Source organism: Dasypus novemcinctus, chromosome 2 (genome assembly GCF_030445035.2).
Source record: "Dasypus novemcinctus isolate mDasNov1 chromosome 2, mDasNov1.1.hap2, whole genome shotgun sequence".
Classification (NCBI taxonomy): domain Eukaryota; kingdom Metazoa; phylum Chordata; class Mammalia; order Cingulata; family Dasypodidae; genus Dasypus; species Dasypus novemcinctus.
This window is the reverse complement of record NC_080674.1, coordinates 97093174-97115919: the sequence shown is the minus strand read 5'-3', so window position 1 is coordinate 97115919 and position 22746 is coordinate 97093174. Positions and strand designations below refer to the sequence as shown.

At 37.5% G+C, this 22746-nt stretch overlaps 1 protein-coding gene across 9 annotated transcripts in view; it reads left to right on the top strand.

Annotated features, from left to right (window-relative positions):
- The window catches only part of KIAA0825 (KIAA0825 ortholog), a 447444-nt gene that overhangs the window by 213199 nt on the left and 211499 nt on the right, over positions 1-22746 (top strand). For 8 of the 9 annotated variants that reach the window (XM_058276267.2, XM_058276254.2, XM_058276256.2 and 5 more), the window contains 2 exons: positions 4413-4571; positions 6347-6441. In XM_058276267.2, the coding sequence (XP_058132250.1) occupies positions 4413-4571; positions 6347-6441 (254 nt within the window). Of the gene's footprint in view, positions 1-4412; positions 4572-6346; positions 6442-8183; positions 8320-22746 lie in introns of those variants that run through there. The other variant, XM_058276272.2, reaches the window with a different exon arrangement.

The window sequence follows — 22746 nt, the reverse complement described above, 5'->3', positions numbered from 1 at the left end:
TGTCCACACCTCTGCTGGATTAAGTCTCTGACCTTGCATGTGTCTGGCTATGTTAGCAAAAATGAAAAATAACAGGTATCTCAGTTATTTATTTGAAATAATGAACATTTGCTGATGTAAAATCAGATTTTTAATGTGTTCATATGCATCTGAATCAGAATACTGTATCTCTAATTATACTTACATATACAAACATATGAATGTATATTTTGAATGATAAAAAATTGTAAAAAATGAATAATGTGATGACATGGTGTTTTATCTCAATGAAGTAGGCCTTAAGAACTATAAGTGTCCATGAAGTGGATTAAACTGTACCACAGCAGTTTACAACTCAGTTATATAAATGTTTTCCCCAATATTATCTATCCAAACATTGCTTCAAGTAAATCTTGTTTCCTGGCTTTCATAGAGTTAACCAACCAGTCAAAACAGGTATTATTGACATTGCAACGTATTCAACGATAAAACCTGAGTGGGATGGGTGGAATTGTCGCTGTGTGAGCAATGACTGTCCTTAAGGAACTGAAACTCAGTATGTAATTGTTATAAAGGAAAGCAAACTATTCACTGTTGCTAATGAGCCTTCATGGCTTCTTTGGGGTTTCTAGTTGGGAAACTTAGGAATGTGGGGCCTTGGCTGACTGCGTGCAAGTCCTCCAGTGTTATGTTGTATTCTTCATTGGTGTGTCTCCGGCCACCCATGTTGGCCAAAGCACCCCGGTGACCACTGAGGAACAGATGTTGCAGTATGATTACTCTCAGATCCTTAGTAAAATGGTATTGCAGTTGTTCCGAGGACAGCTGTGGCTAGTATAGATTGCCAAACTGAGAGAATAGTCATATATTTAAAAGGTCCATTATCCAAAAAAGATTAATCATCACTGATATTGAGAATAAAGCAAAACCAACAAAAATGAGGTTGGATATTTATTGGCCACGAGCCACCTGCTCTATTGTGCTCCTACTTCTCATAGAACTCATGGAACTCTGAGGCAGTGCATCTGATAAAAATACAGTTGTGCCCTGAGAGTTCATGTATGTAAGATTCTTCACTGGTGCTGATATAGCCTGTGCATTAAATCAAAATTATTTCCAAGAGTACCTAGTCTCCAAGATGGCCAAATAAGTAATATAGGCCCTACAATCTTTGAATGTTCAGAAGGGATGTGAGACTGAGTGTGTATTCAGGGCTGCCTCCAGACGATGTGGAAGATATGCTAATCCAAACTGGCTTGGATGTGGAGAATATGTAACTCACCTGGAGGAAATAACCTATCTGATACTAAGATCTGAAGAACCTAACCAAAGGTCTGTTTACCATCACTGTTAGTCTTCCTAATCCTATATCCTCTGTATAAAAGGGTCTGGAAAAGGCTGTTCGGGGCTCGGTTTTTATTAGGACAAGAGTCCGCCGAGCCCGGCCGGTCGAAATAAACCAACTTCCTTCTCGGTATTCTCGTGTCCTGGCCTTCGATACCGCGCATACCCGAATTTCTCCACTACAGTGCATCATCCACTTTTGATCAATTAACCTCAGAATTTTTTTTTTTAACTTTTACTACAACTGAATATATTTACTGTACTGTAATGGCAGTTCTATCAGATGGGCTGTTGAACTAGGTACTTGGTGACTTGTGCTGAGCATGACATGGTGCTTCAAGGTACGAGGCATAAAGTAATGTGAGGCTAGAACTAAAGAAACTGGAGAGAACATTGTCTTGCGACTGTAAAAAAACACAACAATAATCCCAAATACCACCATAGGGTAACTAAGTGACTAGTATAATACTTATGGCTGCCTTTAGAGATACCATGGAGCATTGTTATGCTATGGGTGAAAGTACATTGTGATTTTTGCTCATTTGGTGAGTAATGTTATAGGACTTTCGCATCCTCAGGTGTGTTGCTGAATACTGTTTGATGTCCTATAAATACAGAAGCATTTATGGATACTGGTCTGGGTGAGAGGAAGAATGGGTGCGCTATTGATAAAAACAGAGGAATTTTGAGAGGAAATGGGTTCAAAGGTTGTTAGGCTTTCTTTCTTTGGTTTGTTTTTGCTTTTACACTAGTTTGCCATGTAGCAATTGCACTGTGCAATATTACAACAAGGACTGGGGAAATAGATATAATATCTATTACGTTTGTGACATTATTTCTCTCTAATTCTCAGTTATTTGTGACCTATGCTACTGTACTCTGTCACAAAAAGTGGGTTTTCCAGATGACTATTTTGATGTGTCAAAATAAGAATTTATGGTGAATTACTTTCAATTCACTTTGAATTAAAATATATGTATTGCAAAAACATAAAAGATGTTTTGTGTTTGAGATAAAGGTAAGATGTCCAATCATAAATGTCCAATTAGTAGTTGAAGATCCTGGCCCCATGAGCGGATGAGAAAGGCCATGACTCTAGATTTCAATGAGGGTGGTAGTTGACATCATAAGCCTGATAGAGCTTAGCAGTGGAGAGAAGTAGAGAGAGAAAGGATAAGTAGAGAAATGAAGTAACAGCACAGGGACGGTGTTCAAGAAAGAATTAGTAAATCTGGTTAAAGCAGCATTGCAAAAAAGGAATCTAAGGCTTTTAAGGAGGGGTAGAGACAAGTGTCAGTACAGCAGAGAAGTCAAAAAGTAACTTGCAACAGAGAACTTTTTCTTTTCTGAATAGGGGAGGCAAAAGAAATCAAATATGGCAATATGAAAGGAAATTGATAGAAAAAGATTATTAGCCAAAACAAAGCACATTTTTCTATGAAGGCAGAATGATTCCTTTTAAAATTTTTAGTTGCATAAATCATGATGGAGAAATATTTTGTTCCTGTTCAATAATCTAATTCTAGGCATAATATTCTTTTCTCATGGCTTTATCATTATCTATTAATATTTACCAAGAGTCCCCATGTGTGTGTGACTCTCTGTCTGGCACTATGGAATTAATATTTCTAAAGATAAATCGTCCAGAACCAGCAAATTTAAGAAATTACCATCATTGTTGTTAACTTAAGCAGTGATTTCTTCAGGCTTTTAGAGCTTCGGGGTCTGAAATCTGCTTTCCACAGTTGAGTACGGTGGGCATTCTCTGTTCATAGCAATATAGAGGCACAGAGAAAAGCACTTTGAGCTGAGAGCTCAGATGTAGCTTCCCACCTTGATTCTACCACTGACCGCAGTTTGATCTCAAACTCATCGCCTGACCTTTCAAAGCAAACCATTGAGTATGGTGTTGGGGTAGAGCTTCTCAAACTTTTCTGTTCCTTCTAATATCCTGGGAAACCTTGTTAAAAGGCAGGCTCTGATGTGGTGGAGCCTGAGAGTCTGCTTTTTCTAACAAGCTCCCAGTTCTGCTGGTGTGTGGGCTAGATTTGAGTAGCAAGGGTTCTGCATCCTAACCTTGCAGAAAAAAATTATGTTGTGACAAACCAAAATCAGAAGATACTTTATTAGTTTATTTATTAAATGATTTGTTTATTAATAGTAAGCATTTTTTATTTTTTAGGGGGTTCCAGGGATTGAACCCAGGACCTTGTACATGGGAAGCAGGTGCTTAACCGCTGAGCTGCATCTACTCCCCAATGAGAGTTGTGTTTTTTTTTTTTTCATTTGTTTGTTTTGTTTTTAAGAGGTACTCGGGATCAAACCTGGGACCTTGTACATGGGGGCAGGTGTGCATCCACTTGAGCTACCTCTGTTCTCCAATCGTAAGAATTTGAAAGTTTATAAAATTATCAAATATCCTTAAAACATCTACAAACTAGATTAGGATTATTCAGTCTGTTTACTTACGGATAGAAAATGAGGATTAATGCCGTTGACTTTTTTTACGCAGGTTGCCACTGGCAGTTGGGGGATTAGAATTACATATTTTGAGCTTCTACTAAACTTTGATGTTTTCCAGTTCACAGCATGGTAACAGAGTTTAGGGGCTTACATTATAATTAATTCTGCATGGAACAAGGCTGCTTGTAGTAAAATATTAGAATACTTAGCACTCTGCTGAGCATGGGTACATGAGCAACTATACTTAATGATTGAGCAATATGTACTGTGAGTAATCAAGCTTTGGAGTTAAAAAAAAGTTTCAGTAACCAGATATGTTAACACATAAACCAGTGAGAAGACAATGCCTGTTAAAAGGATTCTGATGTATCAAGCACACATTCATTATATGAGTTTCTTAAATGGCCTTATAATCTATACTAAATAGGTTTACCTATTTTTCATGGGTTTGTTGCACTGCTGATTATTTTGCTATGTGTCTTCTGAAATGTATTCTTTCCTGAGGCAAGTAATAAACTAGAACCTTGAAAACATGTTGAAAGGGTAAATTTGGATATTGATCAGTTGGTTTTTAAAGAGAATGTATATGTCTCACTATCATGACTTGTAATTTTTTTTCCTTGAAGGAATATTTGAAAGAACAGCTGTGTTCTATGAATGGTTCAGAGGAAAAACCATTACCCATTCGACCTTTAAAGATGACCTTGAGGAGTATGGAACATCAGCCTTGTGCCTTTAACCCTTTCCATGTGTATAAGGTGTTTAGTGAAAACACGCTAGATCAGGTATGTGGAAATGAGATTGTAAATTTAATTTAAATGTGTGCTTTCATTTCACAGATAAGAAATCCTTTGTATTTGATTATTTACTCACAGGGTTTTTCCTAGGGAGCAAAAGGCCCTGTTCTTGTTTGTGTGGTTGTACAAATTGACTTTGAAAAAGTTATTTTATCTTCTTTCTATTTGTCAAACTGATTCATTTGTTTGGTCTGTAAAATTTAACCTTTGATCACGTGGGTTCACTGTGGGCAGAGTAGGCATCTGTTAGGCTCTGTCCACGGAAGGTTGAAGAACCAGGTGTTTGGGAACATTCTTCCCCAACCCTGACCGTCCCCCTCCAACCCCCGTTCACACCCTCGCAAAACACCTTGCAATCTTTATGAATGTATCCTGTAAATTAGCAAATGGTTTACTTTTAAATTATTTATAAATAGATCACAGTTTTAAGTGGCATGAGGTAATTTTGCTTTTCGTAGCTCTAAACACATTCATAAGTTTAGAATGAATTCGTTAATGATCTTATAGTCAGGATATGTGAAATAAAGTCAAAGTGATAAACACCACACATTTTTAAATGTCAGATTATGCCATTGTTTCAGGTGCACGTTTCAGTAGTTACATTAAAAAGATATCTTTATGCCAAAGTATTTGAACTCTAACGTTGCTTTTGCTTTTTTCATTCTTTTTGGTGACTTTTTCTGGAAGCCTTTTGAAAGACAATTTGAACTAACAGGGCAGAAGAGAAGGATTGCTTGACCTAGAGCTCTGACGAAAATAAGAATTAAAACAATGGCCTAATTCAGGATGCAGATAATATTTTTACCATGCCTGTTACAGCTCTAGTCTACATTCATCAATACTGTAGTAGAATAAGACCTTCAAATGCTGACAACCTGGGGCAGAATTCTCCTGCTGTATGACAGGATTGTAGTGCTCGATTAATCAGTAGGTGACAGGGGATAGTTCTTGTTGGATTTTAAACATCAGCCTGGATTCTTATTATCAAAACTATTTTGTTTTAAGGAGCATAAGCATCTCTAATGCTTTAGAACCAAATATATTGTATAAATTTGAGTTTATAGACTGTTTTTCTGTGTTGTACATTAGATTGCTCCAAACCATAATCATTATAGCTGTTAAATTATCCTTACTTCATTTAAATAAAAAGCATGTTTTATTGAGTTCTGAATTAGGAGATTATTTTTCACAGTAATTTTTTCTCTTTACTTTGTTGTGAAGTTATCTATTAAATGAGAAAAAGATCCATTTATCCTACCTGTATTTATAGGTCTTTGTAATCTTTTTAATGCATTTCTCAACTAAAAGGGATAACATTAATATCACACAGCAATAAAGCTGGGTCTTGTAATTTGAATCTTAGCATTTCCAAGTTTGTTTTTAAATCTTCTGGGTGCTGAAAAAAACTAAAAATTGATACGATATATGAAAAAGTTGCCAATTATTTTGCCTTGTTTTTCAAAGAGTTACCCTCTCAGAGACACTTGTTGGGCAAATGCCATTAATACTTGGAAGAAAAACGACTCAAGAAATTGATTTATATTTTTATAAATAATGACTACATCCCCAAATGGATTTATAAATTAATTGCTGTCTTATTGGAATAAAAACCTTCTTCTGTGGACATGATTGATGTTATCTGTCTAAGTCCTTGTTCTGAACCCCCTCCTTCTTAGTTAGTCTATCACAGCTGGAGCTTTAATTTACTGATCATATTAACTCTGATTAATAACTAACAATAGTGTCTTCTCATTTATCAACAGTCAGCCATCACAAAATGGAACTGGAATTGGGCAAACTTGCTGCCAAATTATCTGGGGCTGGATAAGATGACCTTCAGTACACTGCTTGAAAACAGGTAATAAGACTGGGGATCTCGGGGATCTGGTTAGGGAAAAGATCACATACACTCACATACATATTTTTTACCAGCACACTTCTGGGAAAAGTGGGAATATTATATCAGAGAATCTTTTATTTTTCTCACTCCCCAGTGTCTCTTCTAAAAAGAATAGCTATCGTTAAATGAAATATACATTCTAAATGCTGTTTTTTCCATAGTAAGCATTTGTAAAGGCTGCTAAATTTTTTTCAATGAAATTAATTGATTTTAGTTTGACTTTTAAATAGTTTTTACTTTGAGAATATAATAGTTTGGTATTGTAAATATAGAAAGTTATGGACTTAAATGTCATTATACTACTACACCTTTGTTTTCAAATAATTAGTGATTGCATAGAAAATGCCAAGCCAAATCAACTAGTCTAGTCAGGGGAAATATAAGTAAAACTACCATAATTGAATTTTTAAATTTTCAGCCAGTTATTTTGGCACAATTGGGCAACCCAATAAAATGATAATCTGATTTCATCCTAAGGAACCCCTGCATATGATGTATTTTACATAAAAGTGTAACCATTTTCTTTATATTTTGAAACAATTAACATGCTTTTTTATACATTTAAAGTTTTCAGTTAAAAACTGTAAGGCTTAAACTTTAAAAATTGAATTTCTCTATCAAATACCACATTTTCGAGGAAGATATAAATGTGTGTGAATCCTTTTTTATTTCTTTATCATCTGTTTACTTAAAGCTGAGGATGAGGATAATCTTCTATATAATCTTTGTGATGTAAAATGTATTTTCATATCTTTTTACAAAAATATTGGGTATCATTTTTCCTGAAAGACAATAATGACAATGACATAGTAGAATTGTCAAACCATCCTTGAGAAATCTGGGTGCATATGAGAAAATATCTTAAGAGAGAGATATTACAGTATTTCCCAGATGGAAGTTTTTTTTGTTTTTTTGTTTTTAAAGGCAGCTTTATTGCCAATAAAAGCTATGACTTAGATGTGTAGTCACAATGCGCTTCCTAATATTTCATCCCTGAAGTAAGTTCCTCCATTCATCAAGGGCAGAACTGAACAACCCAGAAGCTTCCACATCAAAGGCAGAGACTTCCCCCAGCAGGTTTACCACCTGGCAGGCAGCAGTTCAGGTAGCACCCTGCAAATGCACAAGCTCTCCAGAGGTGCTCTATTCTCTCCCAAAGTTGGTTGGAGAAGTGGGAGGTGAGGTGATACAGGTGAGGCCAGGTCCTTGTTGAGCTTAGAGTTACATGATGTTTAAACAACATTAAATATCTGTTTGGTAAATGAACATGGGTAATATTGCATAAATAAGACTGTTTTTACAAAGCTTAAATACAAAAAAACTAGAGAAACGGAAACAGATTAGCAGCTTTGAACAGCAAAGGAAGCATAGATTGAGAGGTAATGAGTTATTTTTGTTTTTTGTTTTTGTCTGATTTTCTGTTTATTATTATTGGAATAATAAATATGCTCTAATAATGAAGTGATGAGTGCACAACTATGTGATTATACCAAATACCATTGACTGTACCCTTTGGATCGATTTATACTTTATTTAATAAGCATCAATAAAATTGATTTGTTTAAAAACACTACAGAATAATCCTAAAAAGTATATCTGTTTGAAAACAAACTAAAAAAGATAAATTATTTTTTTCCTGTTATTTAGAAAGGTTTGAGTTTAAGTAGTTTAACTGTACTATATTTCCTAAATTTTTTCAGCTAATTGGAATTGTTGCTTTTGGTCTACTAAATGGTGCTCTAGAAGCAAGAAAGAAAGATGACACATTCTTCAAAATGTATTGCATTCGCTCTGTATAATTTCCAGTTTTAAATGAATTTGTGTTTTAACCAAAAATGCATATTGTTATTTTTGTTTAACAACTTTACATATACTTCAATTAGGCTACTAGCTATTAAAGTCTATTTTCCTGAGATATTGAGTATGACAAAAGAACTCCTACAAATTTAGCCAGAAAAAATCAGGCCAAAACACTTCTCTTGGAAAGGGGTCATGAATTTTTAATAGAAACAGCTAGAATCTCATCTTAATAAGAACCTTAGATTTTTAAAGAATGGTATGAAAAGCATTCTATTTCCAACTACCACACATCACAAGCTACAGTGAACATAATTGAGCTACCTTAGAAAGATGAAAGTCATCTGAGAGTTTTAATCTCTTCTAGCACTTTCCCTTTTAAGAATGTTATTTAGGAGATTTGATTAATATTGAAGAGGTAAGGAAATTGTTTCTCTTAATTTTCTCTAAGAGACTCTTTTGTTTGGACTTATCTGGAAATGCTATTTAAAAAAAATACATTGATTATTTTGTCTTTTTTTCATCCACAAACTCTTTTTTATTAGCAACTTACAAACCACTGGCCTTAAGTATTAGTCTACTTTGTGGTGCATTGAATTTTTGACAGCATGGTTATCTAAAAGATACATATTTGAAAATGAGACCACAGAACATGGACTTTTGGATCTAGGATTACATATGCCATATTACACCTATAAAGTGATATTTCTTACCTACAACCGTGTTCTTTGGGGGCAGGCAGAGTCAAAGCAGAGAACTCAGAGCAGCTCAACTGAACATGCTCTGGTTCCCTACCCCGCCCCCCCGCCCCCCCATTCAGAAACTTAACAGGTCACTTGTTTTCTTTTTGCTCACTTTATTGGTAACATATTTTTACTAATTATCTCTGTACCATGGTCTAGTGTATGTATGGGATCTGGAATGTTGTGTATGAGAAAATAGTGTTACAGAGAAAAGTGAACTCATTTATAAAAGTATAGAATAAGTTTAGGAGAAAGGAATCCTTTCTATTCATATCCTAAATTCCTTTGTGCCTGATTTTAAACTTCAGTATGGTAAGTAGACCATCTGTGAACTTACTCTCTTAAGGACTAAATGCCTAGAGTGAACCAGAGCCCGCCGACCCCCCAAAACAGGATGGAAATAGGAGATTACAAAGGACAGTTATCTAAATTAACTTTGGCTTTCCTTATCTTAAAAGTGAAATAAAGATATTAATAATTATGTATCTACTTCATGGAGGTTATAGGGATAATCAAGAGGGCTAAAGGATTTGGAAGTATTTTTTGATAGTCAAAAATGCAATACCTAATTAGAAAATAGTAACAATAGCACACAGCTGCAGTATCGCTGACTAGCTAGGTAAGGAACCAGAAAAGATCATTAAGAATTAACAGAGGGAGCGGACTTGGCCCAATGGATAGAGCATCCGCCTACTACATGGAAGGTCCGTGGTTCAAACCCCGGGCCTCCTTGATCCATGTGGAGCTGGCCCATGCACCATGCTGATGCACGCAAGGAGTGCCCTGCCACGTAGGGGCATCCCCCACATAGGGGAGCCCCGCGCGCAAGGACTGCACCCTGTAAGGAGAGCTGCCCACTGTGAAAGAAAGTGCAGCCTGCCCAAGAATGGCGCCACACACAGGGGAGGGCTGGTGAAGCAGGATGACGCAATGGGAGGAGACGCAGATTCCAGGTGCTGCTGATAGGGATGGAGCATCACAGAGGAATCCACAGCAAGTGTACACAGAGAGTGGAGAACGGGGGGAGAGAAAATTAAAAAAAAAGAGTTAACAGGAAATTGGAGGTATGAGTAATTGAGCAGACAGACCACCGAGGTTATATAGACTCTAAGCCTAAACCAATGTTGCGAGTTAGAACAAGTGTCATGCCAGAGACCAAGCATAAAGCCCAGGGGCCAGAAAATACAAACAGTAGGAAAATGAGCATGGAGGAGGTTTCAAAGACCAGGCAAAACACTCAGGAGATGAAAACTCAAGAGATAAAGACTTGAGAAGCAGTGTAGACACCAAAGAGCAAATGTATGGTGTGAACGATTTCTGGATCTGAGGCAATACTCACCTTTGTTCCATGAGCTAGTTCTGTGCTGACCAAAGGCAGAAAACATCTTGAAATGGCTGCCTGAGTCCTTAGCTGGTATGTGTCCTCTGCCTACCATCTGGCCTTATCTCAAAACACCTCTTTCCAATGCATGGTGCTCCAAGATCATTGTCCTCTTCCTGTTCTTTAGGTTCTGTCTCACTTTAGGGTCTTTGCACTCTTCTTGTTCCCTCAGCTCTTTACATGGCTGGCACCATCTTGTCTGGGGCAAATGTTACCTCCTCAGAGAGGTCTTTTGTTATCACACTATCTGAAGGGACCCTCCAAGACTCCCTAGCCTACCATTCTACTCTGTTTTATTAATTGAGTTATCACTATCTAAAATCTTGGTTTTTGTCTATTTATTTATTCTTTGTTTTTTAAAAAGATTATTTATTTATTTCTCTCCCCTCCCCCCTCTGCCCCAGTTGTCTGTTCTCTGTGTCTATTTTGCTGCATCTTCTTCTTTGTCTGCTTCTGTTGTTGTCAGCAGCATAGGAATCTGTGTTTCTTTTTGTTGCATCATCTTGTTTTGTCAGCTCTCCATGTGTGCGGTGCCATTCCTGGGCAGGCTGCACTTTCTTTCACGCTGGGTGGCTCTCCTTACAGGGCGCACTCCTTGCGCATAGGCCTCCCCTATGTAGGGGACACCCCTACGTGGCACGGCACTCCTTGCGCGCATCAGCACTGCGCGTGAGCCAGCTCCACACGGGTCAAGGAGGCCCAGGGTTTGAACCGTGGACCTCCCATGTGGTAGACGGATGCTCTAACCACTGTGCCGAGTCCATTTCCCTATTTATTTATTCTTTTTTTTTTTAAGTTTTTTATTTTATTTTATTTATTCACTTTTTAAAAAATATTACATTCAAAAAATATGAGGTCCCCATTCACCCCCACTGCCCCCACCCCACCACTCCCCCCGCAGTAACACTCTCCCCCATCATCATGACACATCCATTGCATCTGGTGAGTACATCTCTGGGCATCGCTGCACCCCATGGCCTGTGGTCCACACCATAGCCCACACTCTCCCATGTTCCATCCAGTGGGCCATGGGAGGACATACAATGTCCAGCAATTGTCCCTGCAGCACCACTCAGTACAACTCCAAGTCCTGAAAATGCCTCTACCTCTCATCTCTTCCTTCCATTCTCCGCACCCAGCAGCCACCATGGCCACTTTTTCCACACCAATGCCACATTTTCTTGATTATTAACCACAATAGTTCATGAATAGAATATCATTAAGTCCACTCTAATCCTTACTGTATTCCTCCTTCCTGTGGACCTTGGTTTGGTTGTGTCCATTCCACATCTATGTCAAGAGGGGGCTTAGATTCCACATGGATACTGGATGAAATCCTCCTGCTTTCAGTTGTAGGCACTCTAAGCTCCATGGTGTGTTGGTTGACATTCTTCAACTCCATGTTAGCTGAGTGGGGTAAGTCCAATAAATCTGAGTGTAGGAGCTGAAGTCTGTTGAGGCTCAGGGCCTGGCTATCATATTGTCAGTCTAGAGATTCAAATCCCCTAGATATATCTTAAACCCCAGCACCAACTACAATTCCAATAAAGTAGCATGAAAGGCTTGTGAAAAGAGATCACATCTGAGTCCAGCTCCATCACGCAGAAACACCAGCTCCAAAGAGGGGCCAACTGACATGGCAGTGAACTCCATATGCCATGACCATAGAACCTGTGGGTCTCTGTAGCCCTCAAAAGAAACCATACCTGGGGTTGTATCTACTTTATCTGTCTCTGAGACTCTGCTCAGGTGTGCATAAGGGCAATCCTTCTGACAACCTCCAGACTCTTTTTTAGAGACTCATAGCCATATAAACTCATTTGTCCTTTCCATTTCCCCCTTACTTTAGGTCAAACAGCATTTTTAACTCCTGTTATTATATGTAGACAGGGATATTCTGCTGGTCCGCGTTGAACCTTTAATTCAAGGTCATTTTCTAGTTACATCATCAGCTGGTACTTGGTAGTGATCCCTCGGTGCCAGGGAGGCTCATCCCCAGGTGTCATGTCCCACGCTGGAGAGAAGGCAACGCATTTACATGCTGAGTTTGGCTTTGAGACTGGCCACATTTGAGTAACATGGAGGCTGTCAGGAGGGAACTCTTAGGCACAGTGCTGCTCTAGGCCTTGTTCTTATTTCAGGTGTATAGGCTCACAAGCATAGTCATTAGTATCAGGGGGTCACTGTTGGTCCCTCATTCCTTCCTGGTCCTTGCCGTTGCACCTGGGGGACTGCCGCTGCTCCCCTAGGGACCACGACAAAGCCCAACCCCCCCCCCCCCCCCCGGCCAGGAACCCAGTCCTCCCCCCAGCTGTTGTTTTTAATTGTTTCCACTATGAGTATATCCAAACATTTATTCTTAATTTTTCCCCCACTACCCCTGCACTCTCCCCATATATTAGACTATAAAGTACAATGAGACGAGTGTCTTGCCTGTCTTGTTCCAACTGTGTTTTCAGTACCTAGAACAGCCCTTGCACACATACTAGGCTCTGAGTAATATTTGTTGAATGAATTAACAAAGAAATAAGGAATAAGAATGTAGAGAAAGTCAATTCAGAGCAGACACTCTCTAAGTGTGTTCTTTGATTAATGGTCATGTAGGGACAGGAAACTTACCTTGGAATAACTCAAGTGAAAACTTATCTATGTGCATATTCATTCTTTCCCTTTTCCAATTTTGGATGAAAAATCAGGTTAATTAGCTCTATGAGTTTGAAATGCCAGTTTATTATTATTAGTTTCAATTCTGGCTCAGAATAAAGGCACAAAAATCTTTTTTTTTTATTTTTTTATTTAATTGACCCAATTCATGCCACAGTGTCTTCAGCCACAAAGTCAGCTCTTTGCCCCATGTTTCAGGAAATCTTTTAACACGGGTAATAATATTGTATTTGTTGAATGATACTAAAATGTAATTTGAAAAACTTGAGGTGGAGTTTGCTGACAAAAGTATGTAGCCACGCCTTTGCAAATTAATTGAATGATTTTCAAGGTATTTGAAAAAATATGTAACAGCTGAGAACTCAGAAAGGTGATCGTGAATATATATAAATGATATATGTCTTTCAACTTAGAAAGTTTGCCATTGTGGAAAAATAAAGACTCCTTAGAGGTTCAGGAAATCAACCTACATATCAGTTCTACACCTCTACCTTTAATGCTATGTAAGAGTAAGTACTGTGCTTGGACATTGATCTTTTGAAATAACAACGGTGCTTTTCACAGTTTCTTACTATTAGTTTCTTATTTTCTTTCTCACCCACTTTAAAATAAATCCAGAATACCATATGAGACGGTGATTGCATTTGCAGGAGAGTTCACCAAACGGAACACTCTATTCCTTCATTCGTGGCGAATCTCCAGATTGCCATTTTGATATTGTTTTCTTTGTCACTGGAACAAATTTATGCTGCTGCTTTTCTCTTTACCTTATTTATTCCAGAATAATTCCCAAGAATTGTAGTGTTGAAAATAATCTGTGAATATAGTAGAGTTCCTTGCTATTTTAGCCATCTAAATATATTGCATATGAGTTTGGCTTCTAGTTGAGCAAACACAATTAAATATGATGGCAGGAACAGCAGAAGGGGTGGTGGTGGCAGATTTCTGGCTATCACTTTGGGGCTTTTCCAGGTGCACAATAACCATACATCTGAGAGGAAGCAGAGATTAGAAAACATGCTTTAAAAGTGCCATTGATCTGTGAAGTTGATTGTTTGCTTTTAATAATAATTATTAAAGTACCTCTACCCTCGATCAGATTATAGTGTATGCCCTGTGGTGTGTAGAGAGTAGAAAATATTGTCTCTGGCCTCGAATTGCATACACTGTACTCTCAAATGACCATTCTCAAGCAGTGCTACCATTAGTACTGTGTTTATAGTTATGCCTGGCAGTAAATTCCTGGTATAGCAGCAGGCTGCCTGGTTACGGAGAGATGGGTTTAGGAAAAAGGGGAAACTGATTTTATGAGTGCACACCTCTGAGCCATTATGTATATTACATATGCCATGACATTCAAATTTGGGACTTTTCATTCTCTAGCTCCCTAGCACTCTTTTCTTCCTACCTCTACCAAAAAGCTTCAACCTCAGTGACTCTCCACCCTGCATCACTATATCTTTTCAAACAGGAGCAGGCTTCCTGCTATCCTGAAATCCTAAAGCAGCATGTTTTTGGCACAGAGATTATCTAACATGTACTTAGGATGTATAAATTTAACACTCTCGTCCTCAGGAATTCTAGGGGTTAGGGATTTGGTTTATGAACCAAACATGAATTGTTTCCTGATAGGTTACTTGTGTGTCTATTATCCTTTATGGTATATAAAGCACTTTCACATAAATCTTTTCATTTGACCTTCCCTACAACCGTGTAATGAGAGACAGGTACTAGTGAGGCTGCAAAACATTAAATGACATACTCAAGGTCACAGCTATTAAATGGCAACTGGAACTCAAAATGAGGTCTTCTGACTGTATATTTTGTACATGATTTACTATACCATAATCCTGGTCAATTTTTAATTAACTATATTCACTATAATAATGATGATGATGATGATAGCAAACACACAGAGTATTAGCCCCATGAATGGCATAATTTACATGTTTTACATACATAATTTAACTCTAAGTCCTTACAACAACCTTATAAAGTAGATGACATTTTACCATCATCTTCCTGATAAGGAAACTGAGGTATAGGGTCACATAGCTCTAATGATAGTGCTAGGATTCTGGCTCTAGGGTCCGTGTCCTTAACTCCTTAACCACTTCTCTCTACTGCTTCCACAGAGCTTTGTTTAGTTTATTTATTCAACACACATTTTTCAGCATCTTCTAAGTGAAAGGTACTTACTTTCAATAAATTAGCTTCCATTAGGGAATATACTACAAAGGGGCCTTTAGTGCTGCTCTATCAACCTTTTTAATCCATTTTAAATTTTCACTTTGGCTGCCTCAAGACTTCTCTCCCCTCTTCAAATTCCTAAATCCCTCTCAGCAACTGATCAACCATTTTCTAACTTTCGCAGGAAGATTAAAGCCCTTTAATGTGAATCTCCCAGCTTTCTTTCCTAAACCTCAATTCTGTTTCTATCATCATCAATCCTTTGCTTCTTTTCTCCCCTTGGAGGAAGAGAGTCCTGTTCTAGTTAAAACTTGAGTTGTCTATTTACCTAATGGAAGACCTCAGGGGGAGGGGATGCTAAGAAATTTGGGCTTTAGTCAGTAGACTACAAGGAATCATCAAAGCCTTTAGCAGATGAATGACAGGAAGGTAGTTGCTTTAGAATATTAATAATAGCTTGGACAGATAGACGGGGAAACTGAAAGGAGAGAAGGCCATGTCAAAAACAGGCTAGAGTCTGAAGCAGAGATTATATAGCACAGACATAAAGGAAGGCCTGTGGGCTCAGGAAAATATATTCTTAATTTGCACCAAAAGTAGCCATGATGCTTCCTCTTTGAAGACAGTGTGACCTGCATACTCTTAATGTACAGAGATGTCATGCTTGCTCTTTGTACAGAGAGTGAATATGTCAGTTCAGATCCTCCAAGAAGCAGATGCCAAGATGGGACTAGAGGTGCCAGAGATATCGGGGGGTGGGGGTGGGGGGTGGGGATACCCACATGAAGGAAAAAGGGAGAGGCAAGAGGAGGCAGGAAAACTTGAGACCAAGTTGCTAATCCGATACCTGTGAAAGGAGGGGGATAGGAGGATAGGGTCAGAAAAACCTCAGGTGGTAGGGTAGTCTAAGGTCACTGGGGATTCCTTGAGCCAAAGCTGCTCAGGAGAGGAGTCCTTGTGCTGCAGGACAGTGGGCTGGCACTAGGACCCCCCACTGTACTCAGTCACTGCTCCAGAGCAGCTTGGGAGAAGAGCGGCCTCATCATGAAGGTGATGGTGAATGCAGAAGGGCAGCCGGGGCCATCGGACAGCTATGCTAATTACAGCAGATCTGAGCACTGCATTTTCATGGCTACCACAGTGAGACTGGAAAGACTGACTTTCTTATGTGTGGTGATATTCTATGTGTGTTATATAAGTTAACAAGGATGGGATTTAAATAGCAGTCTTCATTACTTTAGTGAGGTAAAAAATAGACAACCGAAATAAATATGTTAAATGCTATTGACAGAAATGCAGAATTGGCAAAATTTTGATGAAAGGAAGGTATAATAATTTTCTCAAAAGGAGCCATGGGGAATTTTTTGCTTGTCAAAAATGAATCAAAATTCACTTTGTAATGAATTTTCCACTACCTAATTATGCATTCACGTCCTGGCACTTAGGGGTTCTTGCAATGGATCAAAACCTAGTTAAAACAAACAAACAAACAAAAAACAAACAACTTGCTTGCCTGGAGAACATTCTTTTTTCAATGACTATTCTTTAAGTCTTTCCCCTGTCAAATACTGTTCAGACCCCAAAGCCTCTGTGATGTTTTCCTACAAAACGTTTCAACCTAAGTTCCACTAGGAGTAGCTGTCATAGGCCCATTGATTCAGTTTGGCTGCAGATTAAAAAAGCCTTGCCTGCAGTCAGGCTTATTGATCATCACTGAATATCTTTGTTGGTTTGTGCAGCTATATCAACATAAAATAAGGAAATTATTTCCTTATTTATATTTACTAAGACATAATTATGAGAGAAATTTAAATATTTATTAAAACAAGTAGATATTGTAATAAATCTGAGCAGAAAATAATATTGCCTACTTTGTTTCTATATTAACCTTTATAATATATACTTATAACTTTATTATTTATTTTAGTAACTTTGTGACTTGCTGTATATAAATATAGTTTGGATGCCTATACTATAAATGAAACTCACCTATATGTATCTGAAAGTGAAATTCTAAATCTAATCTCTTTTCTGCAATGCAGTAAACAGAATTTAAAAGTCAAAATGTCTTTTGTATCCAGAATATTTGTATTAACACTAATTTTAAATTTTATTTTGTAATAAACTATAAGCTGCACATAAACATGTAGTATTTCAAATGTACAAGAAGATAGTATGTGAAATAAATAAGTTCCCTTTCTTGGCTCCTCAATCACATAAGTCCCACTCCAGTTATAACCATTTGAAGTATTTCTATTTTAATTTACTGCCTTTGTGAGTTACTTCCTTTCGCTCATAGAACTTTCTGAGTTAAGGAAAGGATCACTGAGAGAGAGAGGCTTTAGTACATTGTTTTAAAAACTTAATAAACTATTTAAAAATACTTAATGCTCATTAAAACTTAATTCAGGCTTTGTGTAAAGTAGAAGTTACTAATCTCTGACTCCGCCTCACCATCTTCCCTGTAATCCCACTCAGGGTACCAAATCTGTCCTTTTCTTTGATTCTCACTTGTATCTTAAATATCCTTCAAGAATTCATCTTTCTGAATGGAGTTTCAAAAGAAAAAAAAATCAGGGTAAATGTGATTTAGAAAAAAATAGGTAAAAATAGCATACTTTAGTTTTCTATATAATGAAAGTTGTCTAGAGCCACAGAGACATGGGATTTTGCAAATGACTTGGCAGCTGATGGATCTCTTGGATTGCTTAAAGTCAAATAGTTGATTACTCCAGATTAAAGAGTTAAAAGTCTGATAATCAAAGTTGTAGGGTTAAAATAAAGATCAGATTTGGACAGATTTGGGAAGGAGTCAATAACCTGATTAAGGCTTTGTTGTTTACCTGTCTCACTGGCCCAGAAGGCTCTTTTATCTCATCAGCATTAAGTCTTAGCCATATTTGTTCATCTGGTTTAACCCAACTGGTAATGAACATCTTTGTCTGTTTCAGCAATTCAGACCTGCAGAGGGCTTAGAGATAGCTAGGACTCCCTGGAAATAGATCACTTAGTATAAAGGACAACTCAGACTGTTGCTATTTTATTATACAGAGAATACATTTGGTAGCAGACAAAAGGAAAGTATTACATAACCCATAAAATACACTGTGTTGATTATAAGAATTCATCCATCCCATTATTCAGTCCAGCAAGACTTTGAGTTGAGTAAATAGATGGATCTGTGACTGTTTGTTCATTTATCCATCCATCAAATATTCGCTAGACACAGCAGATAAAGAAATGAGCCAGGCACAGCCCTGGCTGTCAAGGAACTCAGAGTCTAGTGGAAGAGACAGAGTAGAAAAATCAGTGTTATAACTACACTAGAGGTTCATGCAAGTTATCACAGAAGTACAGCAGGACACAGAGGAGGGAAACGACAGGACTAGTCAGGGAATACATCCAGGAGGTGGTGATACTTAAGGCGTATATTGAAGGTTGGACATGAGTCAGGCAGGTAGCCAAGGCGAGAGGTTGTCTATACAGAGGGTTCAGCATCGGTTTAACACATGAGAAAAACAGCATGATGACATGCTGCGTCCAGGTTATTTTGGCCAAAGCAATCATTTCTTCACTGTGTTTTTCTCTTTAAAATCATTTCTGTGGAGAACAAATAGGTACAGCTGAATCAACATCAAGGCTGCTTAAGACAGAGTCTGATCTTGAATAGGTGGGGAGGGAAAGGGGCAACTATACCATTTAGACCTATAACCAGACTATATTGAAAGAGTTACAGATTCTTTCTTCAGAACCCTTGGCCGCCTCTGACCCTGAAGGTTTTCAGGCATGTGTAAGCAATTGCAGGGCCTGTGTAATTCATAGATCAAACGGCCTTGTAGTCTGTCACTAAAATTCTATTTGCCTTGTATTTATACGGCTCGGATGGGATGTACCTTTGTGAGGCACTCTGGGTGTGTGATTGATGGCTCTTCAGATAAGATGTGCCAGCTTAATATTGGCCTTGGTCAAGTGTGAGCAGCACACCTGATTTGTCGTGCTCTTAATCTCATGGTGTTCTTGCAGCCTGTTCTGAAGCTGCACAATCTGTTCCACCGTTTGTCTCTGAACCATGCGAGTTACTTAGTGGTGGGAATGCCTGAGAGGGGTGTCAGCGCCTTCACATGTGTTACTTGAATTGGCTGGTCTGGAATGGCCTCATACTAAATATATAGATCCCAAGGCATTTCTGAAGAACAAACTAAGTGGACTTGTTTCCTAATTAATGGTCTACCTTTCTCTTTTAGCTTATAACCTGGCAAGGATTTTTGAACTTCAGTTTGATTTCAGCAAAAAGTCTATACATGTCAGCTATATCATGCTTGCTCATGACAACTCTGAAATGTGGATTATATGTGTGATTTTAATGCATCCATTGGAAATATTTATTTTTCACAAAGTAAAAGCATTCATAATTTTGCTACAAAGAATATTTGCAAAAAAAAAAAGAATATTTACTTCCTCTCACACATTTTATTTAATAATTTTACTTCTTTAAAAGCAACACAGCACACAATTTGAAAATGAAATTTCCCCAAAATGTTCAGTTTGTTAATATGTTTTTCATTTTCTTTATTATGCTATAGTGGAGTATTGCCATACTTTGAAATATGCAACTTATCTCCCTGGAAACAGCAGATGGTGTGACTAGCCTCTCTTGGTACAGGACTTATCATGAGAGATGGCTCCTAGATCTGCTGAAATTGGGGTCCTGCCCTCAGAAAGCACAGATTTTTTTGTCCTAATTTCATCACTGCAACTTTATGTAAATACTCTTTTTTTTTAAAATGTAAGATAACCTGCAAAAATGCAGAAGTTTGGGCATTTTTAAAACTTCATATTTCTTAGTTTATGTAAGAAAAGTTTTACTTAAAATTATTTGTTATTCCATTTATATTTGCAAGTGTTTTCTTCACTTAGTATCTCATTGCTAGAAGGCCCAAAACCTCTCAGGCAGGGCATGATTTATTTATTTATTTTTAGAACAATTGTAGGTTCACAGAAACATCATGCAGGAAGTACAGAGTTCCCGCAAACGCCCTCTCACACACAGTTTTCCCTATCATTAAGTTTGCGTTAGAGTGGTACCTTTGTTACAATTCATGAAACACTACTATTACATTTACACTACTAACTTCACACAGTTTACATTAGGGTTCATTCATTGTTTTATACTGTTCTATGGGTTTCTGTGCTGGGGGGGGGGTGCTAACTTATATATGACCTAAAATTTCCCTTGTTGTCCCCTTTTGGAATATACAATTCTGTGGTGTTACCTACATAAAGTTGTGCTTCCATCCCTGCAGGGCATGATTTTTGGGGGGTTGCCACCCTTGCCTAAGATGTATTCTTCAGCTTTGAAGGTCTGGCAATTTGACTTTATGTGGGGATATTGGCTCACACCAACCAAACTCACAAGATACTGTTATAAAACTGGAATTCCATTTTTCTAATTTCCAGTGAAAAATACAACTTCAGACAGATCTGCTAACTTTCACACTTAAAATGGATTCACATCAGAAGCTAGATTATAATAAGACCATTCCCTCCATAGAGTTATGCCTGCCTTTAGGACCCGATTCACATGTGTGAGTCATGGTTTCCTTGCCCCTCACCTGTGCTCCTGAACATTTTATTCTTTCTGGACATTTTAGCCCTCTGTTACATCATCTCTTTAAAATGCAGCTAATAAGCATTTAACTCCCAAATAGAAAATAGTTTTATCTTAAGTGTGAACTCTAGGAGGAGATTGTAATCAATTAGCAATGTCTGCCAGACAGAAGAGGAGAATGGTGGCTATGCACACATGCTTGCTGACCCTGTCTTGGATCCTACCCCCACAATATGGAATCAAATAAGTACTCTGGTTAGAATTTAAGGTAGTGGTCTGCATGCTTGGAAATTATTTTGAGAATAGGCTTGTAAAGCTGGAAGAAGGAATTTCATAGTTTAGAAGACATTTGTCTTCTAAATATCTACTTGCATGAGCAAGTAAGTAGTTAAACGACTCAAGCCTAGGGTTTCTGACCATGAGCCAGCATTTTTTGTATACACCATAGTATTGGATCTATGAATCCCAGAGACAATTTCATTTTCCAAGTTAATTTAAGAAACGACTTTTCCTTGGTAGGATTAAGGTTTTTTTGCTTTTTGGTCAGCAAAATAAATATGAGGATTATTATAAAGGCCAGTGGTACTTAATCTCAGTTGCACATTAGAATCTTGGGAAGAGTGTAAAAAAAAAATTACCAATTCCCAGGCCTCCTACCAACCAATGAAATCAGAATGTCAGAGTCACTGGTACCCTTTTAAATTTCCTCATGTGATTCTAATTTGCAGCCAGAATGGAAGTCATTGATAAAACAATTTGAAACTTACAGAAATGATCAAACACATTGTGAATGCTTAGTCATTGTTGACATTGTTCAGTTAAGTTATTGAGAGAATCAATATGTTTATCAGCTCAAATCAATCCAAACAAACATCACAGAATTACAAATTAAGATTAAAAGCCTACTGTATAGTTACCATTATATAATTCTGAGTGTAGGCAACAAATAAAAGTTGGAAAAATGATTGTAGTGATAAGGAGGAATTATTCTTAGATTATGCCATGGTAAAATAAAGGAAAATACTTCTTTTAATATTTGTGATACAATACATAGAAATTGTTTTTACTATTCATCCAGTCAATTTCAATTTCACATGAATCAAAACATGGTGGTAGAGATGTGAATAACTGTACCAGAAAAATCATGCAAGTGCCCTTCCAATTCAGGATCTGTTCACTGATCATGTGTATAGCAATTCAAAAGTTTTATTAATGTCATGAATCAGAATTTGATAATTACTGGAATGGAAATTTTGATTCCTTTCTTCTCTCCCTCTGCCATTCCAATATAGCTAAACCTCATGCTACATATGTAGCTGGTAGAAGGGAATGTTGGTTCAGAATCCAGAATAAAGAATGACATGTACTTTTGAGATGCATTTTAGTATTTATTTAAATACTTTTGATGTTTTGGAAATTCATAGCACAGCATTGTGAACAAAATTAACAGCAATTAAATTTATATCTGAATGTGATTATAGTATGTATGGTAACAAAAATTTTTTTAAAATCTATGGAACTACACTATACAGACAGTAAACTCTAAGGTAAATGATGGGCTATAGTTAATAGTACAATTATAAAAATGTGCTTTCATCAATTGTAACAAATATTCCACACCAGTTCAAGATGTTAATAATAGGTCCATATAGGGGAATCCTGTATTTTATGCATGATTGTTCTGTAGACACACAACTTCTCTAATAGAGAAAAAAAATGAAGCTAGTCTGAAGTCCTAAAGGGGAAAAGTTCCTATCTTCTGTTTCCTTGATTTCCCATGTTTTGCCCTACACTAGATGTGTTTTAAAAATAGACCTTTGGTTATTCATTCATTCCATTCTCTCCCTCTCCTCCTTTTTTCTCTGCCCTCCCGCTTCCTT